The 24,291-nt window shown below is 37.6% G+C and overlaps 2 protein-coding genes across 11 annotated transcripts in view; one reads left to right on the forward strand and one right to left on the reverse strand.

Moving 5' to 3' along the window:
• The window catches only part of CP (ceruloplasmin), a 58,356-nt gene extending 44,284 nt beyond the window's left edge, over nucleotides 1–14,072 (forward strand). For 2 of the 4 annotated variants that reach the window (XM_036115616.2, XM_078070543.1), the window contains 2 exons: nucleotides 9,425–9,529; nucleotides 13,621–14,072. In XM_036115616.2, coding sequence (XP_035971509.2) covers nucleotides 9,425–9,528 — 104 coding nt within the window. In that variant the 3' untranslated portion in view covers nucleotide 9,529; nucleotides 13,621–14,072. Of the gene's footprint in view, nucleotides 1–2,348; nucleotides 2,913–9,424; nucleotides 9,530–13,620 lie in introns of those variants that run through there. The other 2 variants (XR_013447037.1, XM_036115619.2) reach the window with 1 other exon arrangement.
• The window catches only part of HPS3 (HPS3 biogenesis of lysosomal organelles complex 2 subunit 1), a 39,605-nt gene continuing 18,504 nt past the window's right edge, over nucleotides 3,191–24,291 (reverse strand). Inside the window, exons 7-17 of one of the 7 annotated variants that reach the window (XM_036115621.2) lie at nucleotides 21,964–22,118; nucleotides 19,826–19,934; nucleotides 17,779–17,960; nucleotides 16,739–16,919; nucleotides 15,599–15,832; nucleotides 14,150–14,335; nucleotides 13,618–13,806; nucleotides 12,081–12,188; nucleotides 8,231–8,437; nucleotides 7,472–7,562; nucleotides 3,191–4,044 (exon numbers count right to left, since the gene is read on the reverse strand). In XM_036115621.2, coding sequence (XP_035971514.2) covers nucleotides 3,917–4,044; nucleotides 7,472–7,562; nucleotides 8,231–8,437; nucleotides 12,081–12,188; nucleotides 13,618–13,806; nucleotides 14,150–14,335; nucleotides 15,599–15,832; nucleotides 16,739–16,919; nucleotides 17,779–17,960; nucleotides 19,826–19,934; nucleotides 21,964–22,118 — 1,770 coding nt within the window. In that variant the 3' untranslated portion in view covers nucleotides 3,191–3,916. Of the gene's footprint in view, nucleotides 4,045–7,471; nucleotides 7,567–8,230; nucleotides 8,438–8,463; nucleotides 11,781–12,080; nucleotides 12,189–13,617; nucleotides 13,807–14,149; nucleotides 14,336–15,598; nucleotides 15,833–16,738; nucleotides 16,920–17,778; nucleotides 17,961–19,825; nucleotides 19,935–21,963; nucleotides 22,119–24,291 lie in introns of those variants that run through there. The other 6 variants (XR_004924592.2, XR_004924595.2, XR_004924594.2 and 3 more) reach the window with 6 other exon arrangements.

Genomic DNA, 24,291 nt, shown 5'->3' on the forward strand with positions numbered 1-24,291 from the left:
AGAGGAAGCATAATAAAGACCTTCTCTGATAAATATAAAAGGTACTTTTTTTTAGACTGTGACATTTCTACTACAGTCAGATAACCTTTTAGAGGAGTCAGTAGGAAAAAAGGCTTGCCTAGCTTTCAGTTATTCAGGCAGGGACTGTATATTCTGTATTTCTAGTAACTACCCCAATCCAATCCAATACTCTGCTTGGTAAATATCTAACCACCAATGAAAAGGAATTTTTAAACTTTTTTGGATGTAATTTCAGACTTACAGAAAAGTTGTGAGAATAGTACAAAAAATTCCCATATACCCTTCACCCAAATTCCCCAACTGTTAACATTTTACATAGCCATATTTGCTTCCTGTTCTCTCTCCTATCTGCCCCCCATCCTCTTCCCTCTCTAACACATATACAATAGTAAATGTATATATATTAAGTTATATATAAAGTTAAATAAACATATATAGTAAATATATATATTTCCTAAAAGTAAGGATATTGTTATATAGAAACATAATACACCTATCAAAATTAGGAAATTAAAGATGATTCAATACTACAGACCATTTTCAAATTTCACAAATTATTCTAATAACATTCTTCACAGAAAAAGAAAATCCCACTCATACATTGTGTTCAGTTGGTTTGTCTTCTTAGTCTGGAACAGTTTCTTTGTCTTTTATAACTTTGACTTTTTTTTCAAGATTTATTTATTTGAGAAAGAGAGAGCTGGGGGCGGGGGGAGAGTCAGAGGGAGAAGGAGAGAGAGACTCTCAAGCAGGCTCCCCACTGAGCATGGAGACTGACATTGGGGCTTGATCTCACGACCCTGAGATCATGACCTGAGCCAAAATCAAGAGCTGGTCGCTCAATGGACTGAACCACCCAGGTGCCCCGACTTTGACATTTTTAAAGAATACAGGGCAGCCACTTTGTATAATGTCCTTCAATTTGGGTTTCTCTAATGTCCTCATAATTAGATTCAGGTTATACATTTTTTGGCAAGATTCTTACAGAAGTGATATTGTTTTTCTCTGTACACATGTCAAGAGGCACAAGATGTTGATTTTTTTCCCTTACTGATTATGTTAACTTTGAGCGTTTGATTTAAGGAGATTTCTGCCAGGTTTCTTTACTATAAAGTTACTATTTTCCCCTTTATAATTGATGAAGATCTTGCAGGGAGCAAAGTAAATTTTCTTTAAATAAAGCAGTACTAGAATGAGACATGTTTTTAAATATATAAAAAAATGGACATTGCTGCCAGGTGTCCATAGACAGATAAATGGATAAAGAAGATGTAAGATATATATATATATATATATATATATATATATATATATATATATATAATGGAATATTGCTGAGCCATCAAAAAGGAATGAAATCTTGCCATTAGCAATGATGTGGATGGAACTAAAGGGTATTATGCTAAGTGAGATAAGTTAGTCAGAGAAAGACAGATATCATATGATTTCACTCATGTGTGGAATTTAAGAAACAAAACAGATGAACATAGGGGAAGGGAAGGAAAAATAAAATGGGATGAAATCAGAGGAGACAAACCGTAAGAGACTCTTAACTATAGAAAACAAACTGAGGGTGGCTGAAGGAGAGGAGGGTGGGGTAAGCAGTAACTGGGTGATGGAGGACCCTTGATGTAATGAGCACTGGGTGTTATATGCAACTGATGAATCCCTAAACTCTACCTCTGAAACTAATAAAACACTATATGTTAATGAATGGATTTTAAATAAAAAAGAAAACAAAAAAATGGAAAAATAGAAATAAATCAAGAATAATTAAACAAAACAACTAACAGTAAAAAATGCGAATACATTTAAACCAGATGACATATAGAGTCGTCATCCCTCTTATCCATAGGGGATATGTTCCAAGATCCCCAGTGGATGCCTGAAACCATGGATAGTGCTGAACCTTATATATACTATTTTTTTCCTATATATACATACCTATGATAAAGTCTCATTTATAAATTAGGCACAGTAAGAGATTAACAACAATAATAACAAAACAGAATAATTTTAATAATATACTGTAATAAAAGTTATGTGAATGCGGTCCCTCTCTCTCTCTCTCTCAAAACATCTCATCCTGATCCTTCAGGATATAGTGATCCTCCTTTTCTTGTTATGGTGTGAGATGATAAAATGCTGACATGATAAGATGAAATGAAGTGAATGACGTAGGCATTATGACATAGCGTTAAGCTACTATTGACCTTCTAAGGAACATCTGCCCCTGGACTACATTGACCATGGGTAACTGAAGCCGTGGATAAGGGGGGACCACTGTACTGTTTATAATAATGGTCTTAAAATTTCTTTTTCTATAGAGACCAAGTCTGGCTGAAAGAAATAAATTGGTGATAAGTGGAAAAAAAAAAAAAGAAAAAAACAGTGATTCATAACAATGTACGTGAAAGTGCTGAAGAAAAAGTTTACTTTGGAATGGCTATAAGCATTAAAAAAAAGACTGAAAACATACACTTTCATGTATTTGTGGTGGAAACTCTTTGTTTCATATGAAAAGATCAACAGACACATGACTGACTCTAATACAATTATAATTGATTTACATAAGTCCTTCATATCACCACCAGGACTTTATAAAACTGTATTCTCCACCCCCACCCCCAAAATCTATGACCAGATGTTGTCCTTGATGGTTCTTCAAAGATCGCTATTAAGATTCATGAAATGTTTTCAACCATTGGCTTCCCATCAATCCCTATAACATGGTGCTGATATCATTCTTAATGAATCAGTGGACATGAGGGCATAGGTGTAGAGAAAGTAAAAAATTATTTTAAAATAATAATAAATTAAAAATTAAATTTTTTAAATAAAATAAAATTTTAAAATGAAATAAAACAAGGTAAAATAAAAAATTAAAATAATGCCTATCTATCTGGATTTGGTGAACCCTTGAAGAGACGGTCAAAAGGAGAATAATCTGGAACTGGAGAAAGGCAAAATTGACAAACAATTCTACAGATTAAATCTTGGTAAAGATGAACACTAACATCAGGAGAAAAGTTTCAAAATACAGTTGTGGCAGATGCTGGGTGAGTAGCTTTTGGCCAGTCTTAAGTAAAGTCAAAGCACATTATCAATGAGCTGAACTTGGACTCAAAATTGTTTAATAAGAGGCTAAAAAAGAAGACACAACTGTGAATACAATGGTATATTTCTTTATTTTCACATATACTCTAGCTAAAAGAGCAAAAGTACACCAATAAAAAAACAGAAACAAGGCTTTGGCTGAAAAACATGCATCCAACAAATTATGTTAATGGCCAGACAATAAGACAATTAACTTTGTAAATTTCTACTTCATTGATTCAGGGAGAAACCACAGCATGAGTTTTAAAAAGTAACAAAAAAGTAAAATTTGAAATCTTACTGTGGGGAAACATTAACCTCTTTCTCAAAGAAAATTATTCAAGAAGAAGAAGAAGGAGGAGGAGGAGAAGAAGAAGAAGAGACCTAATTGAGGTATCTGGAAAAATCAAGAATAAATTCTGGACCACTTGGAGTGACATTCTTTCAAACATACCCACCAAATGTTTCTTTGTGTTTCTGGGGTGAAAAAGATTGTCACTTCTCTAGCAACACTGATTTGATGTTCTTTGGAATAAAAGTCAGTGTCTACTTCTAAAAACATATGCCTTCTTTGAGAAAATTCTTAAGTTTTGTAGCTTTTTTTTTTTTACATTCTGGATGCAGGTCATAAAGTACCAAACTAATAATACCACTTCATGGAAACGTAAGCAGCCTGAAAGCATCTGCAACAAATGCACATATTCGATATGAAAATCCTTTATTTACATTTTTACTGGACATTCAGTTGTTTTTAAAAGTCAGTCTTCTATGGCATTGTGGTATTTTTCAAATGATACCTTCAAGTCAATGATTTCTTTCGACTGCAATAAAGAAGATACGGCAAGAAAAATGCTGCAGTGCCATCTTCTGGGAGGACATTCAGGAAATCCCTCAGTTCCAGCTCCACAGCAACAACTGACAACGTTTCTGTTGGTAGGACAGTATCTGAGTTAGAACTGCAAGCCTGTCTTTCATTCAATTTTCTTATCACTCAACCAATTAGAAGCGAGGTCAGGCAACAAAATGTTATAACTACAACAGGAAGAAAAAAAAAGATCGGTCTTTTAAATCCACAGACTACTTACGGTTTTAACAACTTCTTATTCATTCTTTCTAAAATGCCCTGAATTTTATTTTATATTAGTTCCATGCAATTTTGATTTACTGCTTCATTGCATTATTTTTCAATATACTTTTATTAGCCTCTAAAGAAAACTAAAATAATTTGGATACTGTCTTTAATGTTAGGGCTATATTGCAGGTAATTTATAAAGATTGCTAGGACAGGAAATACTACTAATTGATGGATGACATTTTCCTAAATCAGTTCCTCTCTATTATGAGATTTTCATGTTTTTAATAAGCACAAATCTGTCTTCATGACCATTTTTTTCCAAACTGTAAAATAAGGTACTCTCGTGTACATCTTCAATTACTAAGGGATTTAGCAAACATGTTTATAATTTTATGATTCCATTGCTTCTTGATACATACATGCTGCCCTCTGCTGGGAAGAGAGGGGGTGACACTTAAGAACAGTGTTGGCAATAACACCAGTGCCATTCCCTGTGTGATCCTCACCTGTCCACCACTTACTCTATCTGCAGAGTGACTACAATATAAAATCTCCTGCTCAGATGTGTGTGCATCCATCCAAAGTCATCTCTCTAATATTCAGCAACCTAAAGCATCCCTTACACAAAGGAATGACATGCCCATGTTGCTAAAAAGTTAATGAATGGATCAGCAGTGATGTATGAGAAAGATCCCTAACTCTGGAGTCAGACAGATTCTGTGACTTTAAGAAAGCCACTTAACCTTCTGAGTCCCAGTTTCTTCATCTATAATGAGGGGGTACCATCTGCTAGCTTCTAGAGTCCTTTGAGAATTAAATAAAATACAATGATGCATATCTAAAATATTAATAGAAACTTAATAAACAATGACTACTAACTAGTTTGCAAAACCCATATGAAAAACATGAATTATCAATACTTCCCTATCAAACCAGTTTATTTAGCGTAAATGTGGAGCCTATAAATAGTATCATAGGTTTAAAAAAACCGAGTTGGGGGCCAGTATTGAGGTTATAGAGGCAACAAAAATCTTGCCACTGCCCAATTCTCCTCTTCTGCCAACCAGTGAGGGGCTAATATAGGTTATAACTCCAAGAATAAGGTCAATATCTTAAATCTGTAGAGGACTTTAAATCCTCCAGTGTGTCTAGAAAATATTCATCAGATGATGAAAATAGTTATTTCTGGCTGATGGGATTTTAAATGACTTTCTAAACTTCATTTTTGTAACTTACTACAGTAGTAACATTTTTAATAATAAACACAGTCCATTACCACAAAAACAGTAACAAATATTTCCCGGAAACAAGCCAATCACTAGCCCCAGTTTCAATGGCTCTGCATTAGTGCAATGGTTCTCAACCAGCATGATTTTGCTCCTCAGGGACATCTGGAAATGTCTGGAGACATTTTTGTTTATCATAACTGGGGGAGTGCTGCTGGTATTTAGCGGCAAGGAATGCTGCTAAACATCCTAAAATGCATATACACAAAAGAATTATCAGTCCAAAATGTAAATAGTGCCAAGGCTGAGAAATGCTGTATTAGAGAGATAAGAAATCCAAGCTCCTAAGCATATTACATAGATTCCCGACCTCCATCTCCAACCTTGCCATCTTACGATCCTGCCTAACGTTTATTCTAGAGTCAATCCTGAACTTCTCATTAGTCTCAGGATACTAAAACATTGACCTGCTTCCGGTCACTCAGTAACCAGGTCTCCAGACTCTAGTCCTGGTCTCCTCTCAGTGCACTACAACTCCCTTGAAAATGGACCTGAAATTATTCAGGTGTCTTCCCTTCAAATCAATAAATAGAGAACGCTTCCTATGGACAGGCATATTGCTGGTAAGGAGGGCACAACAGGAAAAATGAGTAAAACGCTATACCAGCTCTTGAGGTTTTGGAGTCTAGTAAACATAAATCTCACCCAGCACTTAGTCTAATGAGCCACACACATCACACACATACATACATACATGCACATGTCTATGCACACGCACTGACATAGTTTGATGATAGAGAAAAATGGAACATTTGGAGGAATGATTATGGGTAGGCTAGGGGTAGAGAGGACATGGATATGGATGAGGAAAGGATGAAGTCCTTTGACTGAGATAATGGTGCTACTGAGGTATGAAGCTGTGGGATAGCTGCTCTGCAAAGTGATCCACCCACACAAATAATCGGCTCCAAGGTATGTGATAAACGTGACACAGGGGGACAAGGCCATCAAATATCTGACATTTCCACCTTCTGAAAAGCAAAAATTCACTCAGGGAGATGAGTAGGACAAAAAGTTAGTATCAAGTCACCACATCTTCCCAGTCACAAGCACGCAACTTTACTTAGGTGGGCGTCTTCAGAAAAACACCCTCCTATGGCCACTGGCTCTGCCTAACACTTTAAAAACCAATCACGTCAGCTGGAAAACACAATGCCAGCACTGTCAATTTCTTTTTAAAGATTTTATTTATTTATTTGACAGAGAGAGACACAGCGAGAGAGGGAACACAAGCAGGGGGAGTGGGAGAGGGAGAAGCAGGCCTCCTGCCGAGCAGGGAGCCCGATGTGGGGCTCGATCCCAGGACCTCGGGATCATGACCTGAGCCGAAGGCAGATGCTTAACTGACTGAGCCACCCAGGCGCCCCCAGCACTGTCAATTTCTAATCTTTTATGCACAATTAAATCAATATAACCACACCCTTTGTCATCAGGCCAACAATTATCTAGTGATATTAACACGTAAGACTAGAGAAATTGATAACCAAATTATAGGTGACTACAAATTATGCAAATTCAAACAATACCTATGCTGCAAAACACTGCATAATTTATAGTCAACTTTTAAATCCTTGAGAACCTTGTTATTCCTCAATACTTGCTTACAATTATAATTAATAATAATAATAATCTTAATTTCCTATATGAAATAAATTAAGCACTCAGATCATCAATAAAAAATGCAATTGTATTAATGGCTATTCAAGTTTTTAAAATACTGAGGTTGTGAGTTTCTATGACTACGATCATTTGTTAAGTGTTTGAAAAGATTGACTTAAAAGTATCAGCTCCATGGCTCGAAGAGATAAATGAATATCCAATGTGATGGGGGAGCATATCAATGTGGAAATAAACCTTTGAGATGATTCTGCTAAGACCCTCTTCACCTCATTTGAGAACCTCATGAAAAAAACAGAGAAAGCAAGTCTTCAGCAAATTATGGAAACGAAAATTAGGACTCAAATTTATAATCAAGCAAAAAAGATCATTTTACCTTTTAATGATGACAGGTAAAGCTGACCTTTCTCTCCACCACATTTTATTCTGTGACAAAGTTCAGGCAGCAGTTTTTTCCACCACAAAGTCTATCTTAGGAAAAAATGAATACAGTTTAAGTTTGATGCATTTTACATTCAAATTTCCAACGAGAGTAAGATTGTGCAGGAAAGCACAGGGCAAAAATACATCATGTTGGTTAAGGTGCCAAACTTTGTTACAACAGAAGTTATATCAGCAGCCAGGCTTCTGTTTAAACTATACCATAAATCAGGTTTGTAACTTGAAAATCTAATGATATGTATGTTGTACATATGTACTTCGTTATTTTCAAGAAGAAACATAGACATGCCCTGTTATCATCTCTTAGGTAACAAGAAGGAAGGAAGGAAGGGAGGGGAGGTGGGAGGGAGGGAGGAGTACTAAAGTTTAAAACTCTTCTAATTTCTAAGCTAAAGACCATATAGCCCAGAAAATATTTTCCTATCATACACTGTTTCCCAAATCTTCAAGTAATATCCTGCTTTATTTCCAAATGAGGTTTTTAATGAAGATAACATACAATCACCATACATTTTAATAGTCTCTAACAGTATTCAAAGCACGTAACATATTAAACATATTTGCTCCTTTGACCCATCCAGACCTGTGAGGTTGGACTGATAGAATTTGTCCCTGTTTTGCAGATAAGGCAACAAGATTATCAAATCTGATGATCACTAATCAAGCCTAAAAGACATAAGCTGAAAAAGCGTACCCGATTCTCTTCTTTCAGCTCGTGATTAGCATATGGAATGATCGCCTCTGGGCATCTTTCTAACAGTGTGTCTATACACTGTTCATACTCTTTCAAACGTGTCTGACACAGAACATGGACACTGAGGCCAGCGATAGTGTCTTCCGAGAGTGGCTCCAGGAATGGAATAATGGAAGCTATGTCAAATGAAGGACCACATATAAGAGACTATGAACAGAAAAGTGAAATGTTATGGAATGAGGCACCCAAAAAACTAAAGCACAATATATAGAATACAATTTTTTTTAAAAAGACCAAACAGCACTTGCCAAAAAAAAAAAAAAAGGAAAGGAAACAAAAAGATGAATGAGGTTTTAGAGGACATGCATACAATATTTATAAGTCTAAGTAGACTGAAGTATTAAATAATCTTGAAATCACCTCTAGTTTAAAGAAAAAAACTGTTTAATAGAAAGCAATCATTTCTAAACTAACATATTTTAGTTGCTTTGGATAGACTGCAAATTAAAACTAATGGGAATGTTTTAGGACTCTATCCTAAGGAAATAATCAACATTGTGGTCAAAGATTTATGTCCATTTCATTTCAGGAGTAATTGTAATATTGAACAACTAGGATCTATGTTAAATAAGGGATAAGTAAATTACGGTACATTCATATGGTGGAATATTATATAGCCATCAAAATTATTGTCAGTGGCTAGTTAATGAGCAAATGCTCATAACAGAATGATTAGTAAAAAATGTCAATACAAAATTATATTCAGAGCAGGATCAATTTTGTAAAATCTACACAGGTACATACATGTACATATAGAAATGCCTTTGAAATTTGAAACAGAGATCAGCTCATTGGATGGAAGGACAAAGCCCACTTTTTATTTTTTCACACTTTCCTGTATCTTCCAAATGTTCTATAATAAGCATGCACTACATATATAACCAAAAATAAAATCTAACATTTAAGAAAACTAAAGCAATTGTATCAATACTATTTGCCACAAACTGAAAGACATAGAGTAGGTAGTATTTGAGTATTCAGAACTTTACCAGTGTTTTACTTTTAAACATTTAAACTATAAATACTACTTTTGATTCTACCACCAAAAAAAAATCTCTGCTTTCCCTTTCTTCTGGATAAAGATGAGATGGTCATTTCCTGATTTTTCTTCTTCCTGTATCCTTTTTACTACAGCATCTTCTCAGACGCACAAGAGGATATGGAATGTGACCTATTCGTTTACAGTCAGCTTGATTATTTTATTCCAAATATCTACCAAGGAATGGCTTGGAGTATAAGGTTGGTCCCTTTCCTTCCTGCAAGTTTAATAGTCACCTTCATCGAAATAATTTCCTGACAACAAGAGAGCAAACATGAAAATCTACCACTTGTAGGATCTCCCACATGAAAGAAAACACAGATTATTTCTATATTTACTTTTGATTAATTTGGATAATGGGCAGGGTAGGAAGGATCAAGGCATGGGTAACCCAAACCATGGTTAAATGAAACTACTCAAAGCTTGGTACAAATTGATTACCCATGAATTTTTACTTAGTTTTATCCATATCATCAACAAGTTTAAAAATAAGAAACACCAGACAACACGTGTATCACTGAATTTAAAATGGCCCAAAGGATACTCTTTAAACTACTCTTAATGCTACTTAGCAGAGTGCTCCCTTTGTTTTCAGTATTGGAAATGGGCTCCTTTCCACACCTAACACACGGACATTTATTTCCTTCTGTGATCCCCCATTCTCAGCCGACTCTGCATGGCTGGAACCCACAGACTCTATCCTCCACCGACACAATCTAAGGAGTGGTGGTCGGCAAGGAAGTGGGGGAGGGGACCATGATGATTATGGCAAAAGGCAGGGCATCTACTAGTTACTGTGTCTTTCCAAATAGCAGCTTTTTGACATTAGTTGATTTATAGATTGTTTTTATTTTAAGTTTTGCACAAATACACTATAACAGTGATTGAGGATAAGAGACAGACACTCATATCAAATCTGTGTGGTGATGGTGGGATGCGGGGCAGAGGGGAATCATAAAATTTTGGAAAAGTTCTCCAGGTGATTCTGAAACTCCCATTCCTCTAGGTGAAAACAAATGAGATCTTTTTGTTTCTTGATGGTTATTTTTTATTTAATGACTCAACCCACAGATAATCTAGAAAAAGATACAATTAGGAAAACAATTTTTTTTTATTTTTTATTTTTTTATTATGTTACGTTAATCTCCATACATTACATCATTAGTTTTTGATGTAGTGTTCCATGATTCATTGTTAGGAAAACAATTTTTAAAAGTATAGGTTGACTACATTTCTATCCTTAAACAGCAAAGATTCCCAGAAGAAAGTATTCTTTTTAAATACTTTAAAATGAATTTTAAAAGATCACTCAATTACACTTTTTCAAGCAGTGATTATAAAAATTCTGTGAAGCTCTATCCGGTAAGATTAACAGCACTAGTTACAACTGTGATTTTAAATATGTAATTAATATATATATTCTGGGAGGGCAAGGCCCTGCCTGGCTTATCCAATGCCACAGACCAAGTTGACAGCACCTGCTTGAGGAATATTTGTTGAATGAATGTATTTGAGGCTAAGCCCTAAGGAGCCTCTGTATCGTAAGTGTACTAGAGATATGAACCAACAAGAATTTTCTCCAGCAGTTTTTCATGAATGTAAGTAACTCCATCTCTGGATTTACAACTCAGGCCTGTCTAAAGCCTGAGTCTAAGCAATATGGGCTTTTGATCTTCCCTCCCTGACCCCAACCCCAACTTGCCATTGTGGTTTCTATAAGCAGGAACCACACTTATACCAGTTCCCAGGGTGAATCAGGGGTTGCAAACTCAAAAGCCTAAACAGGCCAAAACAGATTATGGAAATGAATGAAGGCAGCTGGGTATGAGGAAAATGGACACCGGACACCATATCTGGACCAGGCAGACCCAGAGATACGAACTGAGGCAGACAGGACAATATGAGCACTGACCATGGAGCAAAATCACTAGTTCGCTCCAACTCTAAGGTCTCAGAGGCAGTGAAAGCCCAGGGTTACCAGTTCTGCTGAATTTTTCAAGAAAAATCTTGAAACTCAGAATTCTTCATTGGAAATTTCAATTTGTATATGTTGGCACTATATTGGGCAGACCAAACAAAGCAGATGTGGGGGTTATATTCAGTCCTTGGGCCACAGGACTACCTGAAATAAAATCATATCCACATCTAGCCCAGCTTGGTCCACCAAGTCAAAGATGGACTTTATTTCTTATTTGTGGCAAAAACACTGTCATGGGCAGAATTCTTGCAGGATGATCTACATTTTTGATCATACTTACTTTTTTTTTAAGACTCCTCCTCAGGAGCCAGATAAACTGGCTATTTTAACCTACTTTCTATAAGACAGATAGTGGTGGCCTTGGGCTAGAGGCCTAACATGAGTGAACACTAAACAAAAAATAAATGCCATCAATAAAAACACCACTAAGCATTTGCCATACTTCCATTTCACAAAGTGTTTCCAAGCACATCCTGAAAAATGAAGCAAGTCAGTCACGTGACCTGGTGAACTCACTCTCTGCAGGCAACAAAACCAGCCTTGGTGGGGTGGGGGGAGCCGGGAACGGGAGCCGCCCGCCTTCCTCTCTGCAGTTTCAGGCAGAGGTGGGAATGTCCTCCAGAGCTCCTGACTATGCCTAACTGTGGATTTTATCCTCCCCCCCCAAAAGTATACACTCTAGATTAACAGGACACCTGAGGTTTTACCAAATTTAAATCTGATACTATATTGTAATATGCATATTCATAAAAAAAGAAGGCATTTTTATTTACCTGTAATTTTGAAAGGTCTTCTGTATAACTTTTATCCGCTAAGGAATCGGATGATATTAAGACATTAACCCATGGATAGATTAAGCCATAATGACTACAGGCATTAATCTAAAATGTAAAAGAAATTTATCATAAACAAAATACAACAAAACAAGATTCTCTTCATCCATTCCAAAAAGAACAAGCAATTGCTAATCTTCTGCCTTGTCACAGAGTTAGGTATACACTTTCCTGGGAACGGGAACAGAAGTCTTTTAGAATATATTCCCCTGGAAAAGTCTCAGCCTTGCTGCTTCTCACTGAATAAAACTGCACCAAAAATGGGGGGAAATGCACTAAATATTTCCTTATATATTTTTAAAATTTTTTATTTATTTTTTTAAGATTTTATTTATTTATTTGAGAGACAGAGAGAGCGCACACGCAGGAGCGAAGGGGGGAGGGGCAGAGGAAGAGAGACAAGCCAACTGACTCCAGACTCCCTGCTGAGCACAGAGCCCAACAGGGGGCTCAATCCCAGGACCCTGAGATCATGACCTGAGCCAAAGTCAGATGTTTAACTGACTGAGCCACCCAAGTGCCCCAATAGTTCCTTACATTTTAAATTTTAAAATATTCCTAAGAAACACTTTGTAGCAAAAAAAGCAATACTGCTTTTAAGCTAATTTTACTCAAAAAAATTTAACAGTAATATTGGAATTTTTACTTCTACTACTTTCTTTGTTAGGCAAAGTCTCTTCCGTAAGTTCTCAAGACAATTCCCATAAAGCCCCCTTATTCAAGAAGTTGGCAACTTTTCCAGTGAACCCACATTAGGCGTGGCATCCAGGACAGGCATAAAGGGCTAGAGGGAGAAGGGGACAGGAAGTGGTAAAGCAGAGTTGTTAGGGCTCCTGCAAGGGCTACAGAATAGCTCTTGTGTGTGCAGCTGACAGGAAATGAGTCCAGTAAGGAAGTCTCCCTCCCACAAGCCTTCTGCAGTTCCTCTCCTACCAAGGAGTCTGCAAATGTGTCTTGTGTTCTACTTTGGAACTATCCCCTGAGGGAGTGCAGACATGTTTGGGGGGAAAGCCCCTCCTCTATGCTTTGTCTACTGAGGTACCACTGCAAGTAAGTAATATAGGAGCAGTAGGGGGCAGTCCTTACAAAACAAAATTATTTAAAATGCAAGAAACTTTACTCATGGACAAGATTTAAGTGTATTTTTCATTCCTGCTTATAAGATATCTGGTAATATAAATTAGGTTTGATTCTAAGCCATTAAAAATCACAAGGTAGGAGCACCTGGGTGGCTCAGTCGTTAAGTGTCTGCCTTCAGCTCAGGTCATGATCCCAGGGTTCTGGGATCGAGCCCCACATTGGGCTCTCTGCTCTGCGGGAAGCCTGCTTCTCCCTCTCCCACTCCCCCTGCTTGTGTTCCCTCTCTCGCTGTTTCTCTGTCAAATAAAAAAAAATCTTTAAAAAAAAAAATCACAAGGTACACTACTATAATGTGTAGTGTACAAGTTTAATTTAATATATTATTCTATTCTCTCACCAGATCCTCTGATGTTCGCAATGGTATGGTGTCAGGGGGCTGCCTCTTGGATAATCTCCAGATGTACTGCGATGTGAGCTTAAAAAAGAGTTCCTGGAGAACCACATCTGGAAGACCTGCTACGAGCTGAGCTTCCCAAAGGTCTACCAAGAGCTGAGGAATGATATCTTCATCCTTACCACAAAGCACCTTGAAAACAGTGAAACAAGCCCCCATATCCCAGATAAATATATTATCGATCAAGTTATAGCTAGTCTGAGTAGCACTCCATCATGTGGGCCATGCATTTAATAATTTATCATTAGCATTCGTGCCATGGCAAAGTAGATTGAGATATTTGAACAGAAAACAGATTCTAGGTTGCATGAATGGAATTTTTCTAGATACATCCTTTTAATGTGTACTTTTATAAATTTGTTACGTGTCTTTTTTTTCAATAAACAAATGAAAACTCAGTCTCTTATTCTGCTTCCCGTCCCCCCACCAATTTTATCAGCCTACCCAGAACCATTGCATTTTGAAAGTGACAAACCTTAAAGAAGGAATCTGCTTCTTCAATTCCAATTTTGTTGTTCTTCTGTAAGCCCAGAACTGAAGCCACGAGCAGTCCAGGCTGAGTGTCCTTCAAGTGTGCTGCAAGCTCAGTTGGAACAATCTGTCCCTTTCTCTGTTGAATCAATAGTCGAGGTTCCAGAATGAAGCCACATACCAACTTCATCTTCAGATAAACAAGAAATTTAGGATCAAAATGTACATTGCATTCATCTTGAAAATACATGCCAGTGCATTCAAGGTTCATGGGTAAACTATTAATACTCAATCTCAATTTTTCTTTAACTACAAAGTTCTCACTCTAAGAGGGACATCATTGTTAACTGTCTTTGAAGAAGTTATTAATATTTAATTAAGCATCAGGATATCCTATTTTTGTAGAGAGCTTTATATTTAAGTCTACTTGTTTAAAAATAACATACCATAAGAATATAAAAAGAATATATCTTAAGAAAATTCATCTTTCTAAAACTGTACTCTTCAAGGCAAAGGAGACCTCAATGTTGACTCGCTCTCTTCATCTAACAAAACATGTCATTTGTACAATGATAAAACACTTCTGCTCTCTTGTTTTAGAAACTAACGTCATACTGTGGGCATTTGACCACAGGCAACAAAACAACAGAATAGGAGCACAGGATCAGAAGCCATATTGCCTGCTCCAAACCCTGGCTCGAACACTCAACAGCTATGTGATCTTGGACAACTCATTTATCCTCTCTTTGTCTTAGTTCCCTCATCTTTATAACAGGTATAATAAAAGCATCTAACTTATAACATTGTTGCAAGAATTAAGTCAGATAGCATATATAAGGGGCTTAGAATAGACCTGGGACATAATAGGTGCTCAATTAACATTACCTTTTAATTTCCTCCCCTAATGATTAACATCTTTGGCTCATGACTCTAAATGGGCTCTCTTCGAAAGAAAAGCTACCTTTTCTTTGATATATCATTCAAATACTAATCTTCTATAACGTAATTTGTGATTTTCCCAAGTGCAGGCCATTTCCTCCACTACTAGACTCCTAAGGCTCATGGTTAACATCCCACTTGCTGTACTTGAACACACATAACTCTGTTCTGTTTCAGTGGACATACCATATCCCTCATGCTAGATCAGCCTGTCAGCTCAGGACAGAGCCTATATATTCTTCAGTACCAAGTACTGTGCTCTAAAAGTACCTGACGCAAAGTTGAGAGGTCTTTGGATACCCATTGCTACCACTGGTCATTCTTATTTCTTTTTCATTTACCATTTCCAAAGCCCAAGCACTCCCACTTTGGGTCACTTCTTTTCTAACATTAAGTCTATTTTCCTTTATGACTAAGAAGAAATGAACTAGACAGAAGCCAAAAGAAAGCTAAACAACGTAGGACTACCAGGTCCTGTTTCAGCCTGCTGCTAATACCAGGCAGGGCACCATACCTCTGGATGGCTTTTCATTTCATTTCTGTGCATGTCAAGATCCCCCATTTTCAGAGCCATTGCTGCTTTAGTCAATGTCACTAAGATCGATGAAAACCCAGAAGTATCCAGCTTGCTTAGGTAGCTCATGGCAGTTAAAGGATTAATATTCTTCATAGAAGGACTACAGAGAATATGCGGCAGTTGCTTTGGCTCAGCCACGTGGAACATCTGGACCACTTTTGCTGCTAATTCCTTTAGTGAACATGAATAAGAAATAAAAGGCCGGTTAATCAACAGAAAGCAACAAAATCAGCAAAAATGAAAAAAAGAGATATAAAAGACATAAACTTCCAAATGAGACGAAATTATAAGTATGACGTTTTAGATTAAAAAAGACAGAGTTCACGGTGATAATGTGGGAGACCTGAGATGAGCTGAAGTGATCTCTTTGCTGAGGTATAATGAAGAAAAAGCAGCGAAAATATGTACCGAGTTGTGGCTAGCATTTCTAATTTTAACAAGAGTTCAAAAGAAGAAATTAAAGATTTGATTAAATTACACCTAAAAGTCCATTTAAAAATTACAGCTTAGTACAAGATATACTTAATGAGGTAATGTATACAAAAAAATTTCCTTTCTCTCAAAACCTTAAAACATTTGGTCTCCCAATGTCCAGCTTTGCATATTTGCACTCAATTCTTTTTAAAAATACATGAGGGGCTAAAAATAAGCCTTAGCAATGTCTCAAGGTCGCTGGGTCAGGATTTCATAAGTGAAGCTTGGACACTTGGGATTTGGGAGAACTAGGGTTGTGCAAAGGGCTGCAGATGAGAAGGAGGGGAAGGCCCCGGGGTGTGTGTCGTTCTTCTAAAGATATGCTCCTGTCACACTGGGCAGGTCACTCAACCACAATGGACCACAGTCCTCCATCTATATAATGAGAAAGTAGGAGAAGGTGATTATAAGTTATTTTCCAAGCTATAATTCTAGGATTATTAATGAAGAAAAGGACACATTCATTACCTTTTTAGGAAAAGAAGAAAATAATTCCAAAGAAAAATATTTGGAACCTGACTTCTAAAACAGTATCGCATAAAATAAATTGCTAACATGAAAAGTTAAGAAGGTTGATATAAGTAAATAGAAAACTATATTAACTTCACTTAATTCTTCATCCAGGTTTTCATAAAGTGAATGATTAATGTAAAAGATTAATCCCCTCTCGTATTTCTGTGATCCATCCTCTAGTACCCAGTCTGCTCGGGTTAGAACTTCAGCCATAGACAAACCAGACATCTTATAGTATGGCAAGGCGAGGTGGGAATACTGGGTGTCAAGCCTAAAGGGAAGGAAGTAAAAAAACCTCAAATTTGTCATTTTGAAGCCTGGGTGCCTAACACATTTGATAATAAAACAGATAATGCTTTCCGGATGGCATAAATCTCAAAATACTCTTCTACTGCCATTAGTAGTTGGAACAAGTTCTAAGTTTTATTCTGTAAAGTCATCCTAATTAATACAGTTTCTTTTTGTCTGCTCATAATAAAAATAGAAAAATAATTCATTAAGTGAATTTTAGGATTTTTAAAGTGGCTCTAAAATAATGGTGTTGATAGGCACAAAAAGTCTGTTTTATTAATTTATAATCATTCCCGTGGGTCGAGTAAGCCTTTGAAATAATCATACACAAAAAAATCTATAAAGACCATCTCTAAAAGTAAAACCACTATTCATCCCAGTCCTTTTCTGAAATCATAAAAGCACTGACTACTAAGATTAAAATCACAGACCATCCAAACGGTATCTCTCTCTAAAGGCTAACAGGCAATAAACTAGTAATAACGGCTGTCTCTGGGATTTTCATGGTCATGAGCAGGCCCAGAAGGCCTGAAAGAAATTTAATTCCTAAATTAAGTGCAAGGAGACTCATGAACTGGAGATTCATTGTTCATCTAACAAATTGTAACTCCTTTTGAAGGCAGGAAACAGTCATGTTCATCTTTGTGACTCTAAGCCTAGCACAGGACCTGGCACACAGTATGTGCTCAACAAATGCTGGCGGAATAAATGAATAAATGAATCTCCTCCCCTCATTCATTCCCCCATTCATCAGGTAGCTACCAGAGATGGAAAAGCTAGTACCGACACCCAAATCTCAAGATGGCTTCTCTAACAAGTTTCCAAGAAGCATCACCAACCTGCTGTAGCAGTCTCCAAGGTGCCCACAGCTTTCTTTAAATGCTTCCAAAAGCTCTGCTTTTTCTCCAGGTTCCAACTGATTGGCATCCATCAAGGCAGCCCTCACTAACAGATGAGCCTCGCTAAGAAGGTGGATGCAGCTCTGGGTTTTTGCAGTCTTGTAGGTATTACTGTAGTCTACCTGAAACAAAAAAGGCCAACAGCTAATATTGCTGCAGAAAAACACCCAAAAGTTTCCTGGTTCTTAAGAGTATCTATATATTTTGTTAGTAGAGTTCATATTTAAACACATTAAATCCTAAAAAACTAAAAAGTGGTTATTTACCATTCTGATAGGGCCTAGCTGAGGTGTTGTTTTCCCCCACAATCCATGAGCCAGCTTAATACATACGTGATTGTAAACATCCCCTTGTTAAACAGTGCTAATCACTAGAGAAGGTACAAATAACACTGTAATACTAATAACACTGTTAACTTAGCAATAATTTGTTCATAGTTCAATAAGGCTAACAAACATATGTGAAACAGTTAACTTTTCTCAGTTCTATGATTTAAATCTTAAATTTAGACTGAGTATGCTTCCTTTATTGTAGTTTCAGTCAGTAAATTTAGGTTCTACTTGGCCTATTTCTATAACCCACAGTGGGCTTATTAAAATTATCACTAGCTAATCTGAGCCCATCAGTATTTTCAGATTCCAGCAAGCAAATCATCTAGATGAAGTTTTAAGACTTTCAATCAAGCAAAATTAAAAGGACAGGGCAAAACCAATATAATTATCAGCATTAAAATGCCAGGGACAAATCAGGCAAAACCTTGACCTGATGTTCAAAATTAACATCACCAATGAGGGGCACAGACATCATGTGCCTCCTGATGTAACACCCTGAGAAAGACACAACGTTACCTATGTAATGTCCTGGCTGAGAATGAGCATACATAACCTGAATCTAAACAAGAAGAAAATAAATAATAAAAAATTTAAAAAGGTGGAGGGGCAAAAATTTATTTTCAAAAATGTCTATGCCATAAAAAATAAAGGCTATGAAGTTATTCTGGATGAAAGGAGGCCAAAGAGGCATGATAATTAAATGCCCTACCTGATGTTAGACTGGCCCCTGTACTGGAGAAGGGAGATACTAGTAGGTCATAATTGAGTCAACTGCAACATTGGAATATGTGTCCTGTTAAATTTATTAAGCATCTGATGGTACTTCAGTGATAACTGAATAAGTGATAAACAAATACCCGGATTCTTAGGAAACATACAGTGAAGTATTTAGGGGCATTAGGCTCTGATGCATGCAAATTACCTTCCAATGGATCACGGTGCGTGGGCTGGGGGGGGCGGGAGGGGGGGAGTGTGTGTGTGTGTGTGTGTATGTGTGTGTGTGTTTAGAAAGTGCAAAAGCACAAAAAAGAGAGAGAAAGAAGCAAAAGGGGTAAAATGTTGACTATGGGTGAATCTGTGTGGAGAATATACAGAGTTTTATTTCTACTATTCTTATCCTTGCAACTTCTCTGTAAGTTTTAAATTATTTCAAATTAAAGAGTTAAAAAAAATTGCGAGTAATGAGTTGGCAGCTGTCACTCTTAAAAAAGGAAGAAGGGTGCCCCCGTCTGGGCCACTACCCAACAGATAATGCTGCAGGTGCGAAGGTCCTAAGACAATCAACTAATATTTCAAAGAGTGAGATGGGGATAAATGATCTAAGATTTCTTTCAGCTCCATTTCCTGGCTCTCTTTGCTAGGGTTCAAAGTAAAGGTCAAAGGCTATTTATGCTTAGACTGGTTAATCGATCCTCTTTGGAGGGTGGGTATGAATAAGGAAGTCTTATTTTAGTGAAGGGGATTTCTACTGGCTCCTCAAATGTCAGGAGCTGTGAAAACGAGAAGGTGACTAAAGATCCACACTCTACTGCCAGACGGAGCTTGAACGTTGGTTGGCTGTGGCACTCTGAATGTGTGATGATTAGAATCAATATCGGGGCATTGCTTTGACTCTAAATTTCTACAAATAAGAATTGGAAGTCTGAAAGGAGTACCATTTCTTTGTACAGTTGCACTGGTGAGATCGTATCCACAATATACAAATTCCACCCAGCCTCAGCTACAGGAGGTGTTTTAAGCTTACCACTGGTTCCTTTTCTAGAACTAAAAGCAAAACAAAAGATAAGAATTACAGGATAAGACACAGAATTAATAAATGGCAATCTTAAATGGTAAATATTGGATACCTAAAAAGATTTATGCAATCATTTTCATTTAGTATTTTCTTCAGTGATTAGCTGTACAGTGGATTTTTATACAACATTAGTTCACAATGCTACACAGGCCTACAGCATTTAAAATTCGACAGCTCTCATGTACTGACAAACCAATTGCTTCCAATTTACTCCACAAGAATTCTTAAATGGGCAAAATGCTCAAAGAACAGGCAAGACCCCTCAAAAGGAAGAAAGACTTGGCTGTGAGAGTGTCTGTGCCCAGTATCTCTCTTGCACATGGCCTTCAGGAGTCCAGCACGCCTATGTCACCAATCTAAGCAGAAGCTGCAACAGAACACGAGGCAAAACACTCAGGGCTGCTGGGAAAGCGCGCAAGACACATATAACCATGGGTTCAAGCACTCTCTTATCTCTTGCTTTCACTATGTGATGCATTTTCTTTAGTATACAATCTTTTTAAAATGTAGACCTCTGACCAAAGAAACTTTCAAATAGGTTAGGATTTTTTTTTAAATCACTTAAAAATAGAATTTTTTAAAATGTCCAATTACAAAAAAATGTCAATAATTTGCAAGATTGCAAATTGTTCTTCCTCTTGCCAGAAAGCTTTCAGAATCAGTCAGTCTCAGGCCATCCCGTGTACGCTCTGAGTGACCAGTTACCCAAATCAACCTCTGATTATTCCTGTTGGTGGGACAAAGCACAGGCACAAAAAATTTGAAAAAGCAAAAACTTATGTTAAAAATAAAAACCAGTTTGACTAGAAATACAGCTCTTCCTTGACTTACGATGAGGCTACCTCCCAATAAACCCATGAAAAATTGAAAATACCATAAATCAGATACACCTAACCTCCCAAACATCAGAGCTTAGCCTAGCCTACCTTAAACTTGCTCAGAACACTTACAGTAGCAATCATCTAACACAAAGCCTATTTTATAATAAAGTGTTGAATATCTGATGTAATTTATTGAATACTGTACAGAGTGAAAAACAGAATGACTGTATGGGTACAGTATGGATGTAAATGTATAGGTTGTTCACCCTCATGATCACGTGGCTGCCACTGTGTAGCATCACCAAAAAATATCATACCACATGTGATATGACAAATTCAAAATCCGAAATACAGTTTCTAGTGAATGGGTACTGCCTTCAACACCATTGTAAAATCGAAAACTTGTAAGTCAAACTAACATAAGTATGGGACCATCTGTACACTATCTGCTTCTCTTCCCCCAGACGGATTTCTTTCCTGATTAAATTATTCATAGGAGAACATACAAATCATCATCATCATCATCATCATCATCATTTAATTCCTACTCATAAGTTCACAGAACAAAAAATGTTGAACAGAAGCATAACTAGTCTGGAACTAAGTGTTCTATTCCAAACAATGTAGAAGCAGAAAATCCAAGAGTCACCCAGAGATTAGTGTTATCAAAATGCAATTTTATTTTAAGATCGATCAGCACGTATCTATATATCATGAATGTGCTTTAAGGTAAGAAATGCATTATTAATTTCTTTTGAATTGAAATACCAGAAAATAATAATTGGATAAAAATGTAACCACTGAAAGGTCAAAGAAAAAAAGAAAAAAGTAGTAAAGAGCCTTGTAGTTTGGATTAGCATTAGAGGCTCTGTCTTTCCTATTAATTACACTGAAGAGCATGTCCTTTAACTTATCTAAAATTACACAGATTTTTATTGGAACTACTTTATAATCCACTTTCTTCTAAAATTCCAAGGTTAATATAAAGGATAGTATGGAGACCACTAGAACCTTCTTTTCCTTCTCTGGAAAAAAAAAAAACATAGACAAGCCATGTAATCATTCAAAGTTTTGTCTTGATTTTTAAAAAGATAAACTAGGACACACACAAAATATACCAGTAACAGTTCTTTCCAGAAACATTGGCAGGAATGTGTGGAAGTGTAGGGATGCTTACAGAAGCCTCTTGGGTGATTCTCTTCTCTCTGGAATGGCCTCAGGGTCTGCCTTGGTCAAAAGTATCAGGTGGTTTTTAAAGTGACAAATGGATTTCAAGCCTATGAAAAGCTGTATTCTTAAAGCACAGACATCCATACTGACAGGTGGGCAAGCCTAGTAAAGGAAAAATCACAAATTTAACCAAGGAATAAATGTACATGAACTTTAACCTTCAAAAACCAGTCTGTTTATTTGTCCTGCTCCCCTGTCCACCCCCCCTCCAAAAAAACAATCTGAATTCCTAATCTTATCAGAGCAGGAGGTTTTCCTGTCTTAAAGTTATGTAACCAACTACCTGTTACATATGTGCCTGCTGAAGAGCTACTCAGGATTTGCTGACTGAGTGAATGCAGATAGCAGGTGCTCTTGAGCCCCTGGCAGCTGTGGGAACTCCTGCGTGGCTTAGAGAGTGGCTCTCGGAGCACACCTGTGGGCTGGTAACCTGCACCTAGAGAAATCCCCACTAACAATCGGCTGACTCAGGAATATGGCCCAATGTGGTTTCTAGGAAAAATCAGACACTCTAAAAGGTCATTCTATGGCACAGAGAGAACATAAATGGTTTCTTAGTGGATGGGTGTACAGGGAAGAGAAATGCTTGCATGTTCAGATGGCCCCTGACTGTTAGCTCCTTGGGTGGAAACATTGCCTGGAATGGATGACGGGCTGGGTGTGTCAGCTAAAGGGGAGGAAATCCTGGCCCAGGAGCCAGGCTCCTGTCCCTGTAAGGGAGCATTAATCAAGTAGAATGGATAAGGTAAGAGAAGAGCTGTTTCTGAGAGCTCACAAAATGATGCTGTCAGGCCTCTCTTCCATTAACACTATTTGGGTTCTGAAGTTATCTTCATTGTCCTTTTGTACAAAGAGATTGGGGCAACATCATATACAATGGAATATTATGCAGCCATCAAAAGGAATAAGATCTTGCCATTTGCAACAACGTGGATGGAACTGGAGGGTATTATGCTGAGCGAAATAAGTCAAACAGAGAAAGACATGTATCATATGACCTCACTGATATGAGGAATTCTTAATCTCAGGAAACAAACTGAGGGTTGCTGGAGTGGGGGGTGGGGTGGGAGGGATGGGGTGACTGGGTGATGGACACTGGGGAGGGTATGTGTTCTGGTAAGCACTGTGAATTGTGCAAGACTGTTGAATCTCAGATCTGTACCTCTGAAACAAATAATGCATTATATGTTAAGAAAGAAAAAAAGAAGAAGAAGAATGTAGCAGGAGGGGAAGAATGAAGGGGGGGAAATCGGAGGGGGAGAAGAACCATGAGAGACAATGGACTCTGAAAAACAAACTGAGGGTTCTAGAGGGGAGGGGTTGGGAGGATGGGTTAGCCTGGTGATGGGTATTGAGGAGGGCACGTTCTGCATGGAGCACTGGGTGTTATGCACAAACAATGAATCATGGAACACTATATCTAAAACTAATGATGTAATGCATGGGGATTAACATAACAATAAAAAAATTAAAAAAAAAAAACATCATCTATTTTTTTCATTCCTAAGAATAGATAAGATGGTCTTAGCTAGTGCTGAGGAGCCAGAATCTCGGAGGAAAGGGAGGTAAGATGTACATTTTGGACCACATTCTGAGGTTGTGAAATCTTTCTCAGATGCCATGGCTCCCAAAGGCTGAGTCGGCAAGAGGGCTAAACGTGTGCTGGTTCAGGTGGTATCTAGGATTTCAGAATGGTAGAGTCCCAGGAAAGGGGGAGCCATGAAGTGTGATCATCACTGTCCTTCCCTTTGCCACCTTCAGGAGGACTGGCCTCAAGGGCAGCATCCCCCACCAGCTAGCTGCCCATCTCTCTTCTTATCTCCCTTCCTCTCTTCCTTGTTCCTTCCCTCTGGTTTTAGGAGACTCTGAGAAGACCTACAACATGATTTAATTTCAAATGCAGCTTGAACCTACCTCAATCTATTATGGACCCCTCACTCCCGCATCACCACCTATGTAAGCCTATGTCTTTCTGAGGTTTGAAAAACAGAAGAAAAAAAAAAGCAAAGCAAGGCGTGGGGAGAATGAGAGAAGGACAAAAAATCTGTTGGCTTTCCATTTTTACTAGGGAAATAACCTTTATTTCTAAAATACGCTCTTGAGGGGCACCTGGGTGGCTCAGTCGGTTAAGCGTCTGCCTTCGGCTCGGGTCGTGATCCCAGGGTCCTGGGATCGAGCCCCGCATCGGGCTCCCTGCTTCGCGGGGAGCCTGCTTCTCCCTCTCCCACTCCCCCTGCTTGTGTTCTCTCTCTCGCTGTGTCTCTCTCTGTCAAAT

Source organism: Halichoerus grypus, chromosome 1 (assembly GCF_964656455.1).
Source record: "Halichoerus grypus chromosome 1, mHalGry1.hap1.1, whole genome shotgun sequence".
Taxonomy (NCBI): domain Eukaryota; kingdom Metazoa; phylum Chordata; class Mammalia; order Carnivora; family Phocidae; genus Halichoerus; species Halichoerus grypus.